Source organism: Sarcophilus harrisii, chromosome 5 (genome assembly GCF_902635505.1).
Source record: "Sarcophilus harrisii chromosome 5, mSarHar1.11, whole genome shotgun sequence".
Taxonomy (NCBI): domain Eukaryota; kingdom Metazoa; phylum Chordata; class Mammalia; order Dasyuromorphia; family Dasyuridae; genus Sarcophilus; species Sarcophilus harrisii.
The window spans coordinates 12,712,661-12,733,700 of record NC_045430.1 but is presented as its reverse complement, the minus strand read 5'-3'; the positions used below and the strand labels follow the sequence as shown (position 1 = coordinate 12,733,700).

The window sequence follows — 21,040 nt, the reverse complement described above, 5'->3', positions numbered from 1 at the left end:
AAGAAGAAAGAAATAAAAAAGGAAGGAGAAGAGAAAGAGAGAGAAGAGAAAAGAGGATAGAAGGAGAGAGAAAGAAGAGGGAGAGAAAGGGAGAACAAGGCTGTGCTGGCCACACACATACACACACATAGAAGAGGGGAAAAAGAAAGAAAAAAAGAATGAGAAGGGAAAGGGAAGGGGGGGGGTGGAGAGAGAGGGAGGGAGAGGGAGAGGAGAGGAGAGGGAGAGGGAGAGGGAGAGGGAGAGGGGAGGGAGGGAGGAGGGAGGGGAGGAGAGAGAGAGAGAGAGAGAGAGAGAGAGAGAGAGAGAGAGAGAGAGAGAGAGAGAGAGAGAGAAGAAATGGGGGAGGGAGAGAGAGAACACAGCTGTGCTATCCAATTTTCTCGTTCAGGATCCTTTAGCAGAAATTAAGGCTTTTCACCCACTTGGTTGCTAGGCTCTTTATGGCTAGTCTAGTCAAGTCCAATTCAATTGAGTTTTAGTCCAGCATTATTAAGCACTCTCTGTGGTCAGAGGACAGCTAGGATTAAGGGAAGATGAAAAGTTCAGATAAGAGCCCTGCCCATGTGAGGGCACACTGCCTGAGCTGCAGGGCTGGCACAATCCCCCCTCCACAGCCCCGTGACCTTGGGCCAGGCCCCAGGCTGCTCTGGACCCAGTTTCCCCATGTGGCCACTCTGACTCCTGAAGGAGGTGCAGAGGAGGGCCCCAGGAGAGCTCAGCGTGTCCTGAGGGGCGCAGGACCAGCCAAGGAGAGCCGGAAGGGGCCTGAGCAAGGGGCAGAGAGGGGGAAGCGGCTTCCGAGGCTTTGGGTGGGAGATGGGCCAGGATCCCCCCCCTGCCCAGTCTAGAGGCTGGGGGTCAGCACTAGTGAGCAGTGGAGCCGGAGGGGCAGGGGGACCTCACTCACTACCCCCCATTGGCTTTGCCTTTCTCTCCCCAGAGGCGCTGCTGCTCTCTCATTTCCTCTTCTGCCTCCAGTTTCTCAATGACCTTTGGGAACAAACACAAAACACAGAGGGCGGGGGCACACAGTCAGTCCCTCCAGGTGGGTCCCCCCAACCAGCCTGGCTAACCCCAGAGTCCCCCCCAGTGTGCCCACAACCCCTCTCCTTCTTCTGGTAGCTGGGGCTGCCACCTTTGTCTATTCCCCTAGGCAGCAGCAGGGAGTGGCAGGAGGAAAATGGGAGTCAGGAAAGCCAGGTTTGCTTCCCAGATCTGACACTTGGGACTTAAGTAACCCTAGACAAGTTGTTCATTTTCTGAGCCTCAGTATGCTCATCTAAAAACTGGGGGCAATCATCCCATCCTTCTGCAGCCCAGGAGAGGGTAGGTAAACCTTGGAGCAGCTACTCTGATTAAAAACAGAAGAGCAGAAAATCAAATACATAAAATAGCAAATGAGCAAAGCCAGAAGAAATAAAAGAATACTTAGAACACACTATGCACAGCTATATGCCAACAAAACTGATAAATACCTTCAAAAATGTAAACTACTTGCACTATAAGAAGATTACATGAAGATTTTAAATAACTCAATCTTAGAAAAGAAAATAGACTGAGTTGTAAAGGAACTACAAATAAAAAACAAACAACAACAACAAAATTATTGGTCCTGATGGATTCACAAGAATTATATACAACTTTTAAAGAACAATTCAATAACCATATTTTACAAATTATTCTCAAAAACTGAGAAAGCAAGCACTCCACTAGATTCTTTTTATAAGAAAAATAGTCATAATACTTAATACATAATACTTAAAACCAGGAAAAAATAAAACACAGAAAGAAAATTACAGACCAATGTAATTCATGAACATCGACTTAAAAGTTTTAAAACAAAAAACTATCAAACAGACCACAGTGATTTATCCAAGAAATAATTCATTATGATCAAGAGGGATTTATATCAGGAATGCAAGAATGATTTACTAGTAGGAGAACAGCAACATAACCAATCATATTAGAAGATAAAACAAATAAAAAACACATGACCATTTCAATAGATACAGAAAAAGCCTTTGACAAAGTACAGCACTCTTTTATGTTAAAAACCCTAAAATGTATAAGCATAGGATCTGAGTTCAAATCTAGTCTCAGACACTTAACACTTCCAAGCTGTGTGACCAAGTTACTTAATTCCAACTGCCTCAGCAAAAAAAAGTATAATAAACAAACAAATTTCTGGGAAAATTGGAAAGCAGTCTAGCAGAAATTAGGCTTAGACCAACACATTTATCACACTCCACAACACACTCTGCCCCCCCCCCCAAAACAGAAAACTGATCATCTATCTTTTACAGCTATAAGAAATGTAGTCTTTTTTTAAATTTTCATTTTTTAAATAAGTTTTATTTTTGAAAACATATACAATGACAGTTTTCAACATTCACCCTTGCAAAACCTTGTGTTCCAAATGTTTCTCCCTCCCTCTCTCTCCCCACTCCTTCCAGACAGCAAGCAATCCAATAGTTTAAATATATACAATTCTTCTAAACACATTTCCACATTTACCATGCTGTGAAGGAAAATCAGATCAAAAGGAGGGAAAAGAGAAAGGGGAAAAAAAAACCCACAAACAACAAAGGTGTATATATATCATGCTGTGACCCACCTTCAGTCTTTATAGACCTGAGGGATATATTATTAATCAATGAAGAGACGGGGCATTTTTAAAATATAAAATAGATCACTTTGATTACTTGAAACTGAAAAGCTTCTACACAGAAGAGGAGTGGTCAAGGCCTTCTGAGCCGCCCTCTGAGCAGCTGATCCCTGCCCCTGCCCTCCGCTCTGGTGCTCCAGGGGCGGCCTGCCATGTTGGGCCCCTCCTCAGTCCCATCCAGGCTGCAGATTTATTTACGCAGGAAGGGGGCAGTACAATGAGTACAAGGAACCAGGAGCCAGCAGCACCGCCGGCCTTGGCCAACATCGAGCCCTCTCGAGAATCCTCCCAAGACCCGTTCCCAGAAGAGAGACAAGGGATGCTGCCGATGAGCCTGCCCCCTGCCACCACAGCGCGTGCCCATGTGAGGAAGGGCAAGGACGACTCCGGCCTGTTACCAACCGTTAAAGACTCCCTTCCTCACTGAACCCTCCCCTCCTCTGCCTCTCTGCACGGGCATCTCGCCTGCTACTTGGACCGCAGTTCACGGCAGCACGGCCCAGATCTGCGAGAGCCTCGCTCTGCCGTCCGAGGTCCAGCCCCGCCAAGATCGGAAGGGCTCATCACTGGGACCTGGCCCACTAAGGCTCCAGCAGCCACAGGGAACTCCAAGCTGGGGACGGGTCTTCTGCAATTCATTTTATTCAAGGGCTACTCAGAACACTGGGAAACCAGTGGGGCCACATGGCTTACGTGTCAGAGGGAGAACTTGCTAAGAGGCCATGCTGGCGCCGAGGCCCGAAGGGCATGGCTTCCCCAAAGGGAGACTCACACAAGCTGCCCTCTCCAACCTGCCCCTTGCCCCCCTCCCTCCCTGCCGGCCCCTGCCCATCCTGCCCTCACCAGGATCTTGCTGTGAATGCTGGTCTTGTGGAGTCGCGTCCTCAGGTCTATCTGGGCGATCTTTTTGTTCAGCTTGCTCACGGAGCCCACGAAGCACACTGACAAATGGCTGTTAAAGAACCTCTTGGCACCGGACAGAGCTGGCCCCCTCAGACCCAGCCTAATGCCCCCACCTCATTCTGCAGAGGACACAGGCTCCCGGAGGGAAAGGGCCCTCCCCACTGCAAGCCCCCGTTCAGGCCGTCCCTGGGGAGCCCCACCTTCCCCTGCCCTCTGCCATGTCCACACGTGGTCAAAGGAGAGAACAAAGCAGAGAAGCAGGGTCCAGTCTGACTGGAGAAAGCCAAGGGAGGGCTGCCAACCAGGGGTCCTCAGGGGCGCCATGGCAGCCCCAAGCTCAGTCCACGAGAAGGAGTGGGGGGATGACACTGGCAGGGCCCCCATCTCATGAGGTGGGCAGGGGAGCGGTTCTCGGGAGGTGGCCAACTCCCTCACTCCCCGGACCCCCTCCTCCCCAGGCTGAGCACGTGCCCACTGCCTGGGCCAACAATCCCTGGTCCCTTCCCATTCCAAGAAGCTGGGAGGAGGAGGAGGGCCCAGGTGCTGGGGTCTGGCTGGTGACGCTACTGGAAGATACGGGGTGGGTTCTGCTTCACATAAGCCTTCTGTTCCTCTTGCTGCTTCTGCCTCTCCAAGGACGAAGTCCACAGGGAATCGTCCAGCGGGACCATAGGGATGGCGTTGAAGTTGATGGCCTCCAGCATTCCGGTGGGGAGCGGCATCTTCGATCCTGCACATCAGGCACAAAGTCTCCGTGAAGATGGAACAGCCAGAGAGCCCCACCCCCATCCACAGACTGACGGGCGGCACAGGTAAGGTGGGCCACCTGGGGAAAGAGAGGGTGGGAAAGAGCACCCGAGCAGGGCTCTGGGCCTGCATGTCACCCCTGGCGCAGCCTGGAGGCCTGGGTTCAAGGCTTCTCCCAAGCAGAAATGCCCCCTGGCCCAGGGGCCACGATGCCAGGCAGCCCTGAGAAATCATCACCAGCCTTGGCAGCTAAGAGCGCCTCCTCTGCGCCGGGCACCGCTGATCCTGGGGGGGGGGCCCCAGCCTGGGCCAGCCTCACGTCGGACTGACCTGGCAATGGGCGCCCTCTCTCAGGCCGGGGGCAGTTGTGGGGTATTGAGGTTCTGCGGCTTCATGCACAGGGGAAGTCCCCCAACATCCACGGGGACTCGCTAGGGAGAGCCCAGCACAAGGTGCCGTTTGTTCCTCCACCTGGGAAAAGAGCCAGAAGGCACAGACTTGGGGCCCAGAACTGACTTGGCGGCCCTAGACAAGCCCCATCTGGCCCCGAGCCTCTGTTTTCTAATCTGTTTAACAGGAATGTGAGACCAGAAGATCTCTAAGATTCCTTCACGTTCAGAAAATCTGAAAAATGTGGCAGGTGACAAGCAGCGAGACACAGGAACCATTACTTGTCCTCTCCCCAGCCCTCTGGCTCTAACGCAGTGAGGCTTCCCTTGCAGAAAACAATTGGATTTGGAGTCAGAAGTAAATCTGAATTCCCTGCTAGGCTATTTATCACTGTGGGACCCGGGACAAATGACATCAGCTCCTACAACTTTACTTTTGTCATTTGTGAAATGGAGTAATTGGAACAGATCGTACAGAGCAAGGCTTTTAACCAGGGGTCCTCAAACTTTTTAAATAGGGGGCAGTTCACTGTCCCTCAGACTATTGGAGGGCCAGACTAGCAAATACAAAAACTTTGGTTTGTGGGCCTTTAAATAAAGAAATTTCATAGCCCTGGGTGAGGGGGTTAAATGTCCTCAACGGGGTTAAACTCCTCAACTGCCGCATCTGGCCTATGGGCTGTAATTTGAGGATCCCTGAATTTAACCTTTTCTGGGAATGGTCTACCTGGGGAAGTCTGTGCAGCCCTTCTCAGAATCATGCTTTTGATGCAGAGGAGCAGAAAAGAAATCAATGGTCAGGGGGATCCAAGATGTAATTATTCTACCACCCAAGTTCCTGAGCACCCTGATGCAGTCTGCCCTCCATTCTCAGGCTGGGAGGATCTGTCCATTGGCCACCTGCAGACCACCCCCCAAGGGACCACTCGTTACCCGGAGATGCACCAGCCCTGATCACAGCCCCTCCCCATGCTTTCTGAATTTTTGTCTTAGGCAATAGACTGAGACTGAGGAGGTAGGGATGGTACTGAAGCAGCAGCGCAAATTAAAAATCAACAATCCCATAAAATCACTCTCTTGTCATATTTAGATGGAAACAAGCAAAACAAGGTGACTTAAGAAAAGTGGGCATGTCAGGATGCAGTGGCTTCATTTCTCAGGACCAGCAGATGGGGCCTGTCCCCCTGCTCATCTTTCCTCACGGTCACTTCGGAACTAGGTTTCCTGATGGCAGCGAGTGGGCTAGCCTGCGGCCCTGGCCCGATTCTGCAGCAGCGCCCAGCCGCCTGCCCTGGGACAAACTTGTTCCATCTGGGCTCAGGCAACATGGTCTATCCTTGTTACTCTCCTGCTACGTATTCATTGCTCATTCATTCGCTCTACAGGCAGACCTACTTTGTGCTGCCCCAGGCTGGCCCCTAGGAATACGGACATGCAAAACAAAGGGGTTCCTGCTTTTGGTCAGCAAGCATGGGCTTCCCCTAGACTGGCACGGACCAGTCCTCCTGCCCTAGCTGGGGGGGGTGGGGAGGTGGTCACACCCCCGGGGGGACAATCAGGGCAGGAAGGGGAACCTGGGCCGAGCTCCAGAGGCCAGACTGGTATACAGTGGGTGCATAATAAATGCCCGTTCCCACGCCCTTCTCCCCCACAATCGGACTGACTACTCCTGGGCACGGATTCTCACTTGAGCTCCAGGTAACTAACACTGAGTAAGCTGCAGGGCAAGGGGCTGAGGCTGGAGACAAAGCCCCGCCCACATCACTGCCTATTGGTCAGCGAGGCCTTATAAAGGGCCTACTGTGAGCCCCTCTCCGGGGGGAAGAAGCGCGTGTCGGGCGCCTACTAAGTGTCGGGCACCTCGGGTGCCCACAACGGAAGGCCACCGAGAGGCCGGATATAACACATGTACCCATGGCGTTCATGGCGAAGGCGCCGAGGCGGGAGACGGAGCGGCCGAGGCTGGGCCCCGGCCCAGCGCAGACTGAGCTCCCCGAGGCCGCAGGCCCGCGCGCCAGAAAATGGAGGAAAAGAAGCCGCGGAGGGCCAGATGGCCGTAAAGCGCGGCGCTGTCGTGAAAGGCGGGCGGCGCGTGCCGTTACCGAAGCGGGGCGGCGCCCCGCCTCCGGCCCCTCACGCCGGGGATCCCTCGCGTGGGCGGCGGGCCCGGCTCTGCACGACCCACAGAGCGCCCCCTTCGACACCCACAAGGACGCCCTGGGGCCGAGAGATGGGGCCCCATTGCGGGGGGACCGCCGGGGCGGACGTCCATCGTGGCTCCGGCCTACTGTGCGCTCTTGCGTTGCCAAGGCGACCTATTGGCCCTTGGCGGCCCCCGTAGTGCGCCCGAGCCCGCGGCTGCCGGAGCCTGGCGATTCCCCGAGGAAAGCAGCATCCTTCGTGTGCGCGCGCACGTGCGTGCGGAACGCCGCGACGCCGTTACTATGGCGACCGCGGGGCCGCGCCTTCCTTCAGGATCCGCTATTGTTGGCATGGGGACGAGCCCACTGGGCGTGGGGGGCCGAGGGGAGCAGATGCCATCTTCCCGTTTCCTTACCTGTATTGCGGAGCTTATCCGAGCTGACCCCCTGGTTTCGTTCCCAGTTTAGAGGAATCCGACACGATTCGAGCGGTTATGTCGTCTCTCCGACAAACTCTCCCCCCGCCAGCAATCTGCGCTGCTCCCCCCGCTCCCAGACAGTGGCAGAACCCGAGGCGGCGGCAGCATGCGCGCCGGGGGCTGTCGGCCCGCCGCATCTGGGGCCCAAAGGGCGCCGGCAGAACATCCCAGGTAAGCGAGTCGTTCCTCCTTCCCAGCAGTCAGTTCTTCAAGAGCAGGTTTGTTCATGGCTGAGCATCCCCAGCGCCCCCAATAACAAGGGCTCAATGTTTGCATTTTAAATGACCGGCTGGTTTGTATATGCGAAGCGGGTAGAGCAGTGCTTCTGGGGTCGGAGAGATCTGAGTTCGAATTCAGCCTCCAGCACTTTCCCCTGCCTCCGTTTCCTGGTCTGTAACTTGGGAATACTGTCACCCGCCCCCGGAGTTGTTACACAATGAGGTACTGATTGGAAAGCGGCGTGCTCGGTGCCTGCCATAGCAGGCGCTATACCTTGTTGCTTGCATCTGGCTGTCTCCCTCCATGGAAGGGGCGCTTCCCGAAGGCCCGCCCGTGGGGATGCTGGCTCCTGCTTTTAGGGGCACAGGGAGCGCCTGCTGGATACTTGGTTTAGCTCAGGGCTGCTTGACAACAATGAGACTTCTTGGTCCCTCGGTTTGAGGAGGGGCTCCCCCTTCCCTCTTCCTCCCAGCCTTCCTTGGGGTTGGGAGCACGGGTTTTCTGGCCCTCAAAGCCACTTCAGAGAGCATAAGTGATTGGCTGAGGGTCACACCGTCGGAGCTGAGAGCTGAGAATCCTGCCTTAGCCCCTTACTAGCTGGCTGAGCCTCCGTTCCCTCCTCTCTAACTGGGACTTGATGGTTTCTGAGGTCCCTCAGAGGTCTAAAGCCGTGATCTCATCCAGGATTTCCATGACCTCACCTGCCTTCTTTAAGGAGGGTCCCCTCCATCCATCTAGTCAGGGCTCACATTGCCTTTCTGTCCCTGCAGTGCCCAGCCCAGGGCCCTCCTTGCATGTTGTAGGCCTGGGAGGAATGGTTCTCCATGTGCGCATCAGTAACGCACAACAAACGGCAGTCCCTGGTGGCCCAGGCCACATAGTGGCCTTTGATGTTTTTGGACCCTAGTGACAACCCGGTGGTAAAGTCAGTCTCATCGGTGGGGAGTTGTGGATCCCCCCAGGCCTCCCGAACTTTGAGAAGCTTTTCTCGGGATTATTGGCAGCTTGGTGCACGATCAGAAGGTTATGGTTAAGTGGGTCCAGGCAGAGCTGGGGGGACAATTCCTTCCTCGTGTCTATTTCTACTCAAATGTCCTGGTAGTAGAGAATGAGTCATTATTATTACCAGTAATTAAAACAGAGGGATTGGAGAAACCAGGACAGGAAGGGACTGGGACAGTAAGCCCGGCTTCCCAGCTGAGGCATGTTGGGAAGGGCTGCTCCAGAGGCTGCTTTACATTCCACTGGGCTGCGGAGTGTGGGGAAAATATCTGATCCAATGGATGTTGAGCCCGGCTACTTACTGATTTTACTCACTGTAAAGCAAAGCAACCTTTTGGGGCTTCAGTTTCCTCATCTGCAAAATGAACTGCCTTCTGACTTTCAACCCTTCTGGTCTTTGCACTGGCCTTGGCTGCCTCAGGAGCACTTAGATGGCAGAGTGGTTAAAGTACCAGCTCTGGAGTCAGGAGGACCTGAATTCAAATCTAGCTGCAGACATGTAACACTTACTAGTTGTGTGATCCTTGATGAGTCGTTTTAACCCCAATTTCCTTGCAAAAGAAAAAGAATGAAAAAAGATAAAGGCCTTTTAAGGACAGGCAAGTGAGAGACTTAAGCCTGTTCTTCCCCGTGCCCTTTCCTGCACCATTTGCAAACATACCTCAGAAAGTACAGTGATGTGCTAAGCTGTCCCCAGGTTGGCGTACCTTTCCTCAGAGCCTGCTGTTGGAGGATGGAGATAATTATTGAGAGAAGACCATTTAGCCTTGTGTCTTTTGTAGACCAGGACAGGACTTCAATAAGAGAGAAAAACGCATCTCATGATGAGAGAAGTGGCAGCCAGGGACTCTGGGGGATGTGTCCTTGTGACCCCTGCCCCATGACAGAAGCCACCCATAGTCATCACCTAATTTCTCACTGTTTTTTCTCAGCTCTAGGAGGAGGTGGAGCTTTACTGGGAGATGCCTCTCTTCAGAAATAAGTTCAGTCCCAAGAAGACGCCTCCTCGGAAGTCAGCCTCTCTCTCCAATCTGCACTTTGTGAGTGAGCCCTGACTAAAGTAGCAGGAGTGACTATAAAGGCATAGAGCAGAAGGATGCTTCTAGGAAGGCCCAGGATAGCTTAGGATGCTGCCTCCTAATAAGGAGACCCTTGTGCAGAGGCCTCTTTTGAAGGGCACTAGCTTTAGAGCCTGTTTGTCATATCACAAAATTTGCCTCATTGTTGCATAGTCACAGCTGAATAATTTTAAAAAATAAAATAAAACAAGTATCCTTACCCTACTCTATCACTGAACTCTATTCCTCAGACTTGGGACTAAATGTCTTTGATAGTTTCAAAAAATCCAACTCACTTTAGGGGATAGGAGCAAGATTCGCCATAATAGCAGATCTTCGGAACAGCATATTCCAGGACCGGGATGTGTTTCAAAAAATGGTGGGAGCTGTAGGCAGCTTCATTGGGACAATTCCTGGAGCCCACTCCCAACACCCATGGGGGATAACATGCATTTGCTTGTCATTCTCACTGCAGGGATAGAGATAGGAGCCTGGGACTTCATTGGTGGAGGGGCCAGGCAGCATGCTGTGGGTAGCCTGTGGTCTCGGTTACCTCAGGTAAACTGCCCAGCTTACTGAGCCCAGATATATGAGAAACAGAATTTGAGCAGATAGATCTTGCTGGCTTTGAGGCTGGTTTCCCATGAACCACCATACCTCCTATGAAAAAAATCAGTCACAGAATTATAATCCTACTTGGTAGAAAGTTTTCCAATAGTTCTTTGGATCCCTTAATAGTTGATGAAAAAGAAGGTTGTATTTTTTCATTTAAAAAGCATTTATTTTCTCTCCCTCCAAGGGAGAAAAAGAAAAAAAAAGTTCTTGTCACAAACTACCTGGTCAAGCCAAGCCAGTTCTTGCACACACCATGTCCAAGCTGGAGCATTGGAAGGGGGAGAGGCGGGGGGGAGTCTGTCCCTGCAGGTTCAGGAATTGGGCAGTGGGCTTCTTCCTGCTTACTCCATTCCTCAATGTTCTCAAGTGTGAAATCAGTTCTCACCCATTAAGTTTGGAGAAGAAAAAGACCAGAATGAGGAGGAAGTTCTATAAGGACAATGGTCAAGTCAGCCAATGAAGGGTGGGAAGCAGAGCAGACTTACCCCCAAGTCACACTTCTTATCAGGGGTAGGGTCGGTGACTCCAGACCTCCAGATGCAGAATCGAGTGTCCCATCTGCCTCTTCAGCCAGCCTCCAACTGCTTCCAAGACAACAGCACAAGGCAACTACAAATTAACTTGTTTATTTTACTTAAACTACATCTTTAGAGAAGTATCAATATCATGTCAATCAAATTATAGGATCTCATCTTTGGCAGAGATCTCTGAGATCAAACAGTCCAACCTCTTCTCAAACTGGAATTTCTCTACAACATTAACAGAAAATATCCATCAGGGCCACAGGAGACCAAGAGGTGGCTATGGTACCATAGTGTGTAGAGCAGAACGCCAGGCCTGGGGTCAGGAGGAGCCTGTTCAAATCCGCTAGCTGTGGGATTCTGGTCAGATCCCCAAAGCTTGCTCTATCATAGTTTCTTCATCTGTAGAATAATAGCCCTTACTTCTCAGGATTATTGTGAGGATTTTAGATTATGGTAAAGCTTTAGCCACAGAAAGCCTAATTTTTAATTAATTGCCTTCTAAGGCAATGAACCCATTCTGTTTTTCCAATGTAAGGAAGTTCTCCAGAACCTATTCTGTTGGAGTCCAGCTCCACTGAAAACCAAGAGTATGAACTTGAATTGAATATCTACGAGGCCAGGCGGAAAGATTTACTTTGCAATTTTTCATCTATTAATCTGAAAGCCAGAGTTTATATACTCTTTAAGCTAATGTTGCATTAATACCAGCCACCTCCTGGTGGTGCTGTATACATCCCAGGGTTAATGAACAGACCAAACTTGCCACATTTCAGTTTGACCTTCACTAGCATTAACAAGGTATCTATCATAACAGGGTCATAAATAACAGTAACTATTGATAACAAGATATCTCTCATAACAGACTTATTAATTGTAGTATCAGTAACAAAGTATTTGTCAAAACAGAGTTGTATATAGTGTAGTCGTGGTGCCTTGTTCCAGTCACATGCATTCTCCATCAAGATTATCTTAAATTTATATCGAGTATGTCTTTCATTCATTATTAAGAGAGTGGTGAGCTAAGGCTTTGAATTGTTCGCCCTTACAGAGAGCAGGTCTCAGTAATACCTGAACCAGACTCTTCCTCTATGGGGACTTATTCAATACTGGCCTTCTAAATCTCCCCCTTTTTATTCAGAAGATGAAGTCTATGAACTTCAGTTCCCATAGTTGACAATGATGAGAAAACATATTGGAAAACACAAGAGGCTAGGCCAATGAGTATACGAATGACAGTTGCAAGAACAACAAAACACAAAAGCATAGAAATGTCAGATTATTTACAGGATTTATCTTTTTTCAACCACTCAAATACTTGGTTTGCTACGCTGTCAGAATCAATTCCAGGGGCACTAATTGTGCCATGTTTTCTGCCAAAGCAGCTAACTGAGATATATCCAAAGTGAGGTTGGAATTATGTATAGCTCCATTTATTCTGTCCCTTATTTGAAGCCATATCACATTTTTTGGTATCATTGTCCCGTCAGTATGGAGTTACACATGTATAAGTGAATGTATAATCACGTTAGTTGTAATCAAGTTTCCAAATTGTTTACATAACCCCTAACTATATTACTGTTCCATTAAATCTAATTCTTGTTTTAGCTCATTGTATTAATTTGTTCTTTAAGAGCTTATGATAAATTTTTTACTAATTGATCTGTGAATTGGGCAGTCTGAATAGATTCTGTCCAGAGATGTAGCTGAAACAGCAAGTGAAGTAATAATTGCCATAGCTGCTAGAATTCCAGCAATGAGTAATCCAACAAATCACCTTTTTCTACTTCTATTGTTTTCTAATTTTCTTTTAACATTTTCCCAAGCCTGTTCACCTGATGATGGCTTCCAATTGTAACCAATCTTAGTAGGCAGCATCGCATAGGATGGCTGTTCAATAATAAGAACCATAGGTGGTGATATAGAAATAAGACATTGGATTAAAACGCATTTGTAACATGCTATAATATATCCTGCTGAAACATTCATGATTTGGATTCCAGAGTCATTTCTTAAAATATTATCTGTAATTAGAAATATCTGGTTATAGTTTAAGCATGCCCATACGGTAATACTTCTTCAGGACCTGAAACATCACGAAATCCCATATCTGAGATGTGAAAATCTGTTCCATCCTAAGTCCCAAATACGTTGTAACAGGGGACCCATCCAGACACTGGATAATTTGGGGTCCATTCACCAACCAATTCCAGTTCCTCTCCAAATAATGGGGCCCAAAGTCCTCTGGGAGCAGAGGCAATATCTCATCTTCTGAAACTACTTCCTGCTGAGAATGGGCATAGAGCTGAGTCACCTACAGGGTCCCATTCTTTTTTTGGAGGAAGTGATAAGCTGGAACTGATTGAAGTATCCAATGATTGATTCAGCTCCTTTAAGCTAGTAAATGCAGCTGTAACTGACCAAAATCTAGAATAAAAAAAGAAATCTAATTAATAGAGACTAAGATAATCTGAGATAGAAAGACAAGCCCACAAGGACTGCTATAAGTTCTACAGAGGCCGATGTAGATCGACCAACTTTTCACGTAAAGAAATACATTTGTTTAACAGGACACATATTACATACAAATGTTAAAGATGTTTCAGTTTTAATTTCAGTAATAAAATAACAGCTTTTATGATCATGTTAATTGTTACATTATTTTTGAAACCTTTAAAGACTTTATTTCATATAAACATAAACATCTAGTAATAGATAGATGACTAGGCCAAATACTCATTTATTAAATTATTTAAGATATAATGACCAGATATTTTCAGATTGAAACAAGATATTATGTAATTGAATTGTGTTTGTGGCTTCTATTGACCATGTATTCTGATTATAGAAATTTGCTACAGGAGTAAAATACAGGGGTATGATTATAAAAACTGATTCTTCAAGACTCAGCCCAGGAGCATGTACATGACAAGATAAAGCATCCTTAGCTCAGTTTGATATCTGATTATAACAGTTACACCTTATAGCTGGATTCAAGAATAATCAGATGGGTTCTTATTCAAGGAGACACAACTGGGGAACTGAGTCAGAAGGATCCCACCTTGAACGGAGGCTAAGGTTGTCCTCCCAACTCTTTGTCTAAATACAGAACTTCACCTGTAACAGTTCAGGATCACATTTCTCTGAGTAGTTTATGATATTTCTCTCAAGGGATGGGTTACTGATTTAATGGTCAGGCAGTCAGATTCAAAACTCAAAAGAATATCAGTTATAGTCCCAAGAGATTTTATCTCTAATAGCAAATTCTACTAATTGCAGCTTAGGGCCAGATAAATTATTTTTTAAAATGTTTACCAGAACTTGTACACACAGATTTTGTTTAACTTGTTTTATATGTTTAAACTCATCCTGGTGCAAAGAACTGATCATTAAACAAGTTTATAGATTCTAAGTAAACACTTTCTTTGGGAACTATACATCCTAAACAGGCTCATTTCCCAGAACTGATGACCTTGCTTACCCTGATGCTTTCAAGACAAATGGCAAGCTTACAAATTGAGGGAAGTTGACAGAGATTCCAAGGAAGGGGCTGAGCTTCTTGTTGCCCACCCCAACCATTCTTAGTGTTTTTCTGGGCTGTGGTGTTTGATACCTCCTCCCACTCCATGAAAGGGGGAGTAAGATACTTTATACCTTCATACTTTTTCTTTTGTAAAATTTTTTAAATTTTACTTTATTTGCTGAGGCAATTGGGGTTAAGTGACTTGCCCAGGGTCACACAGCTAGGAAGTGTTAAGTGTCTTAGGCCACATTTGAACTCAGGTCCTCCTGACTTCAGGGCTAGGGCTCTATCCACTGCGCTACCTAGCTGCTCTGATACCTTCATACTTGAAGGCAAATTGATGAGGCTTTCTTGCTCCTCTCTCTTGTTCCACACACAGTAATTATCAGTTTTAGGTTTAAACATGATTAAGTCCAAATAACTTAACAATTATAGATTTTTCCTAACAGCCAAATAGTCTTACCTTTAATTTTCTCACAATGGTGAAAATACCTAATTCTCTAAATTACATTTATGAAATATAATAAAACAGGATTAGCAAGGCTAAATAAACTTTCCACCTTCTTTTAGTTATTAAATTTATTCTGTACCCAAGATGTTGAGCTTTGGAAGTTCTCAGGGAGTATTTCCATTCCCTTAAATAATTTTCCTTTTGTTTTAGGGAGAATACAAGTCAATTTTTTTTAATTGAAATAGAAAAGATTTTAAAATTGACAACTTTTAATTATGTGATTTCCTAAATTCTAATTAAATTTTCCAGACAAACTGAATTGTCATTTAGTTAATTTCCAATTCACACAAATCATTTCTCTTTTGTGAATTAGGAAAGGGTTAAAGTGTCAATTTTTCATGACTTGGGCTCTGAGAAGATTGACTCTTAAAAAGCAGGCTATTTATTGCTAGAGTTTTTAAAGTAGCATTGAACTGTTTTTCTGTTTTCCTAAAAAGTTTCTAAACTCTTAAAATCTTTTGTAAATACAGTTAGTGCAAATAGATTACAATTTGCAAATCCCTTTAGGCTTTGATTAGGGTTCTTTTAAAACTGCTTTTACTATCATCTCAAATAACAAATTTCCCTGAATTATGTGCATTTTTTTCTCTCTTCCTCACCCCTTGTCCTTATATCCGTGCTGTAGTGAGGAAGTGAGGGAAGAAAGAGAAAAGAGACTCTCTTTCCCCTTTGCACTATCCTTCTAGTTCTGGTGAAGGCCTTTAGTTGAATTTGTTTAATTTACACACAAAATTTTATCTCAACATTGGCACTATAGAGCACATCTAAAAACCCATATAAAGTTATCTAATATGAAGCAATGGTATCCAATAAAGCAATTAACATTCATACAGCATTTGTTCCATGTGATCACGTGCCGATTGAAGGCCAAATTGCCATCATTGACCAATTGAGAGTCAGCAAAGGTGTCATTGGGTCCTTGCACGATTTTTGTATAGAATGTCCCTCTGTCCCTACTGATTGATTTTTCCCTATTCCAATTCAATGTGTACTATATTGATACCAACTGGACAAGAATCAATCTTACAACTTATATCTGATCTCTCATTTTATATCTGAAATATCTTAATCCGCCTGTTAGTCTGGTGATCAACTACTTTTACCTCTTGCTTATCTTCTTTTTCTTTAATTGTGAGCTCACCAAGAGGTCCCTCTCCCACCGGGTCATTCAATTGCCTGTTCTAGGTGCCAACTGTTGGGAGTCCAGCGCCAGTGAATACCGAGTGTGTGAATTTGAACTGAATATTCACGAGGCCAGACAGAAAGATTTGCTTTGCAATTTTCCTTTATTAATCTGAGGGCCAGAGCTTATATACTCTTTAAGCTAGTGTTGCATTAACACCAGCTACCTCCAGGTGGCACGATATATATTCCAGGGTTAACATATAGAGCATCCTTCCACATTGTTTGACTTAAGTAGCAAGAAAAAGTTGTAAATAGCAATAATTATCAATAACAAGGTATTTGTCAAAATAGAGTTGTAAATAGCATAGTTGTGCTGCCTTGTTCCTGTCACATGCATTCTCCATCAAGAGCACCCTAAATTTATCTCCAGTATGTCTTTTATTCATTGTTAGGGGAGGGGGTGAGCCAAAGTTTTGAATTGTTGGCCCTTACAGAGAGCAGGTCGCAGTAATCCCTGAAGCGGACTCTTACTGTATGTGGATTTATTGAATACAACTCCGTAGTTTCCATTCCTTGTTCTTGCTTAGACTGTCAGTGCACTCCCTCTTCTGGGTGGCTGAGGGAGCTGGTGCCCCTTCTCAGGCCTGGAGGCCCTCCTCTTTCACCTGATCCTGTTAGATCCTGCTTCTGAGGCTCCTCCCTGTCCCAGTCACCTGGGACCCAGTTTAGTGTCTTCATCCTAAGACCGTACCACCGTACCCACACACCCATTGGGGTCCTCGGGGCCAGAGCAGAAGAGGACCCTTGAAGTAAACACCATGTATTCCATTTCTGCCTCACAAAGTCCCCCAGCCCATCACCACCCCCCGAAGTGGACTGAAATGATCTTGGAGGAAAGAGAGGACTGAACTCAGAAGGGAAGTGGGCGAGAGGCTTGATGTCCCTGCCCTGAATGCGCCAGGGATCTGTTCTCAAGGAGCATGTGCCTGGATGGAGGAAAGCAGCACTACCCAGAACAAACATAAAAAGAATAAATGGGGGTCCCTGGGTATGACTTTAAGAAAACCTGCCCAAGGGCAGGATGGGAGCACCATGATGATCTGATGACTCCAGGATGCAGACCACCAGAGTGGGCGAGGCAGGCCGGCCCAGGAAAGGAGGGCTGAGGGCAACTGCAGGAGCCTGCCCAGGCCACAGGTGGATTATAGGCCCAGGGGCAGCTGCTCAGGAGACTCCCCTTGTCTGCAGTCTCAGCCCAGTAAGGCAGGAAGGAATCAGGCCCTCTCAGCAGAGAGGCAGGCCCTGGTCACTTTAGGGAGGGGCTATGGCAGTGGCTTCCACAGTGGGCACAGGCCTACTGTGCACTGCCCCCATGAGGCCTCATCTGGGACACTGGACTTGGCGCTAGTCGCAGTATCTTAAGGATCCCTGCTAAATATCACCTTCTGCATGCGGCTTTTCCTGATTGTTTCTCAGCTGCCAGTGACAGCCCCTCTGAACTTACCTCCCACTTGTGTTTGCATGTGTGGACGTGTCCCTGCGTGTGTACATGCACAAATCTGTACCAATTCTCCCCCTTGATAGAACTTGTGAAGAGCACGGACTGTTTGCTGACTTTGGCACATAATATTTATCCGAGACCAGACTGTGTTCCCAGAAAGGCAGAGCAAGATGTCCTGAAAGCATTTTGGAGGATATTTCAACCTTAAGCAAAAATAATCTGGATTAAGATCATAGAAAGCAGTTCGTGCTTTTAAAAAAGGCCTTTTTTCTCCCATGCCAAAGGAACCATTTAGGTTTCATTTCACCTCCCAGCTCAGCAGTGCATTTGAAAATAGGATTCAATTTGCAGGATTTCGGTTTCCCTGAGAAACACATTGGAAGCAGTGACCAGTGTTTACAGTTCTATATTTGGGATCTCTCTGATGCCAGTTTCTGACAGTGTGGCCAGATTTCAGTTAAAAAAAACCCGTGTGATGTTAGCATTTCCATTCTTTCTGTTATTGTTTGCTTGCATTTTTGTTTTCCTTCTCAGGTTATTTTTTACCTTTCTAGATCTGATCTTTCTTGTGCAGCAAGATATCTGTATAAATATGTCTACTTATATTGTATTTAACATATTTAACATGTATGGGCTGCCTGCCATCTAGGGGAAGGGGGGGGGGAAGGATAGGAAAATTTGGATCAGAAGGTTTTGCAAGGGTCAATGTTGAAAAATTACCTATGCATATGTTTTGTAAATAAAAAGCTATAAAAACAAAACAAACCACGTGACGTGCAGCACCCATAGTTCCAAAGACCACAAGAATGATTACTGCCCTTCTGCCGTTCTGCTGGCGAGTGGCCACCCAGCAGGATTTACAAAATCCCTCAGGAGCGGAGCATTGGTGAGCCAGTGGGGCAGGAAGGAAGCCAGGGCATGGAGGCTGGGCAGAGGAAGGGGAATAGTAGGCAAGCTGCCTGCCCCAACCCTTTAACTAATGAGCAGAGCAAGACTCCCAGGAAGGAAAGTCTCTGTCCATGGTTGACATGGTTGGAAAGAGCTGTTACTTTGTGACTCTGGGGATGATGGAGCACACCTCAGTATCCTGTCCTGAGAGCAGGGGCCACGGTTCTGGGCCTGCTCACGGCTTCATATTGTGAGGACAAAATAGGACTTGGCCCTTGAAGAGACAGTGCCAGTCCCAGAGCCCCATCCCAGGTCAGGTGGCCATTCACAGATAGAGCCCCCTCCCATCTGTGGGACACTCCACAGTTACAAAGCCTATGTGCTTTCACTGGATCCTCAGGACAGCTCTTAGGCAGGGAGAGACCATTAGCCCCACTTTTCAGTGAGGAAACCAAGGCTGACCTCACAAAGTACTGAACTGTAGAGTCCAGACGCAGACTCACACTTTTAGGCCATGTCTGCAAGGCAGGGTCTTAACAAGACCTCCTGAAAGGCCCGGCCTCGGGCTCAGAGCTCAGCTGCCCTCTGGTCTGTCTGTTGCCCACAGTTGGACAGATCCACTCGGGAGGTCGAGCTGGGACTGGACTATGGAGTGCCAACCTTGAATCTGGCTGGGCAGAGCCTCAAGTTTGAGAATGGCCAGTGGATAGCAGGTGAGAAGCCTGGGCCGCCCCCTGGGGTCCCTGCATGGGGAGAGGGGCTCTCATGGATCCTGCTCCTCTTCTCCCAGAGTCAGGTGCCTGTGGAGGCGCGGACCGCAGGGAGGCCCAGCGACTGCGCAAGAGGAACAAGCAGCTGGAAGAGGAGAACAACCTCCTGCGAGTCAAAGTGGAGATCCTGCTGGACATGGTGAGGGGCTGGGCCCAAGGCATCCTGCTGGACGTGGTGAGGGGCTGGGCCTGGGCTTTTGGCTGGAGTCAAGATGCTCAGAGTGGGGGTTGCCTTGGAGGAGACAGACCTGGCCCCTGCCATCTGTGGGTGTGCCATCTGGGTGGTAGGGGAGAGTGGGCCAGTGCCCTATACTCTGAAAGGCAAGTGCCTGTCCATTGGCCCCACCACAATCTCCCCCATCTAGTTATTGTTCCTTTGTGGAGCCCCTTCCATAGTGCCTGCATCAGGTTTTGTTCCTGACATGGGCCTTGGGAGCTCAGCAGTTCTCCCCAGGGGGCAGCTGCATCTTCAGGCTGTACAAGACATTCCCCATCTGGAGCCCTTGGCTTCCGGAGCCCGAGAGGAGGGGCTCCTTCTGATGTCTTCATCTGCCTCCGGATGGGAGGGCCAGCTGTGCCGAGGGCCCCTGGCGTCACGGTGTGTCCCACATTCCTTCCAGCTCGCCGAGACCACAGCCGAGTCCCATCTCATGGAGAAGGAACTGGATGAACTGAAGAGCATTAGCCAGAGGAGGAAGTGATGTCAGAGGCGCCGAGCCCCAGGGGTCAGTACCAAGGGGTCAGGGAAGAGGGAGGACTGGCCCTGGTGGAGGTACTGACGGAGCACGCTGGCACGCAGGACTGTATGGGGCCGGGAAATCTTGGGGTCATGTGGCTTTTAACCTTTTCTGGGGGCGGTCTAGCTGGGGAAGCTTGTGCGCCCCTTCTCAGAATCATGCTTTTGATGCAGAGGATTAGAAAAGAAATCAATAGTCAGGGAGACCCAAGATGTAATTGTTCTCCCACCCAAGTTCTCGAGCACCCTAGGGGATTAGCACCCTGGTCCAGATGGGCAGTCTGCTCTCCATTCTCAAGCTGAGCGGGGCTTTGTGTCCATTACCCCTCCCCAGGAGGCCCCTCGTTACCCAGAGATGCACCAGTCCCGATTACAGCCCCTCCCGCCTTCTGTCCTTTCTCTTAGGCAGCAAAATGAGAATGAGGAGGTTGGGGTGGTAGTGAAACACAGCAGCACAAATTAAAAGTCGACTCCCACAAAATCACTCAATATATTTATCTGAAAATAACAAGAAAACAAGGTGATTGAAGAAAATTGTGCATTTCAGGATCCTGTGGCTTCATTTCTCAGGACCAGCAGATGCAGCACTGGAAAGGCCTTGGGCCTGTGGGATGAGTGTCAGTGTCACATGCTTGGGCAGGGCCAACATGGGAATCCATTCTGACTATGCAGGTGTTAAAAGGATTTTGGCTTTTGGTTTTTCCATCGAGGGGCTGGAGAGCTGGCCATAGGGCTGTCCGAAAAAAATAAAGAGAGAGAAAAGCAGGGCTACTGAAGCATTTTTATTTTAAATGCACAGCAGAGAAGGCCAGAAATAACCCGAGCTTGAGCAGGCCGGCTTTCACAATAACCTGTGAGATTTATTAAATGGAGAACTGGAGCATACATTTGCTTGTCTTTTTTATATGAGAAAGCATTGATTTTATGCACTTCTAGAGACAGATTTTTGTTTATGCACTCCTAGAAACGGATTTTGAATTTGTGATGTTATGTTTCATCACTATCCTTGATATAAAGGAAATAAAAAGTAAGCCATCCAGAAGGGAAAGCCTAGCTTCCGGTCCAATCGCATGTTCTACTCTGTATACAGAAATGCCCATTTTACCTGGTGTTCTAGTTCTGAAGCTATATGTGTGTATATGTGTGTGTGTGTGTGTGTGTGTGTGTGTGTGTATTCACATACATATGCCACATATATACGTATCCATATATACATACAGACACAGAAATGTGTATATAGGTTT

At 47.8% G+C, this 21,040-nt stretch overlaps 2 protein-coding genes across 4 annotated transcripts in view; one reads left to right on the top strand and one right to left on the bottom strand.

Annotated features, from left to right (window-relative positions):
• FAM227A (family with sequence similarity 227 member A) overlaps positions 1-6,510 on the bottom strand; it is a 30,356-nt gene extending 23,846 nt beyond the window's left edge. Inside the window, 4 exon segments of the mRNA XM_023504360.2 lie at positions 930-993; positions 3,512-3,609; positions 4,149-4,301; positions 4,649-6,510. Of these exon segments, the coding sequence (XP_023360128.1) occupies positions 930-993; positions 3,512-3,609; positions 4,149-4,293 (307 nt within the window). The 5' untranslated portion in view covers positions 4,294-4,301; positions 4,649-6,510.
• Positions 6,511-7,441: 931 nt separating this feature from the next.
• LOC100919701 (protein chibby homolog 1) lies at positions 7,442-20,681 on the top strand. Of its 3 annotated transcripts, XM_031940043.1 has the most exons (6): positions 7,442-7,498; positions 9,481-9,588; positions 18,898-19,003; positions 19,081-19,199; positions 19,681-19,785; positions 20,344-20,681. In XM_031940043.1, the coding sequence occupies exons 2-5, from the start codon at positions 9,511-9,513 to the stop codon at positions 19,759-19,761; spliced, it is 384 nt and encodes a 127-aa protein (XP_031795903.1). In that variant the 5' UTR covers positions 7,442-7,498; positions 9,481-9,510; the 3' UTR covers positions 19,762-19,785; positions 20,344-20,681. The 3 variants fall into 3 exon arrangements, with proteins under 3 accessions (XP_031795903.1, XP_031795902.1, XP_031795901.1); XM_031940042.1 differs by lacking the exons at positions 7,442-7,498; positions 9,481-9,588 and adding an exon at positions 10,383-10,826 and having other exon boundaries at positions 20,202-20,681; XM_031940041.1 differs by lacking the exons at positions 7,442-7,498; positions 9,481-9,588 and adding an exon at positions 10,392-10,826.
• Positions 20,682-21,040: the final 359 nt, after the last annotated feature.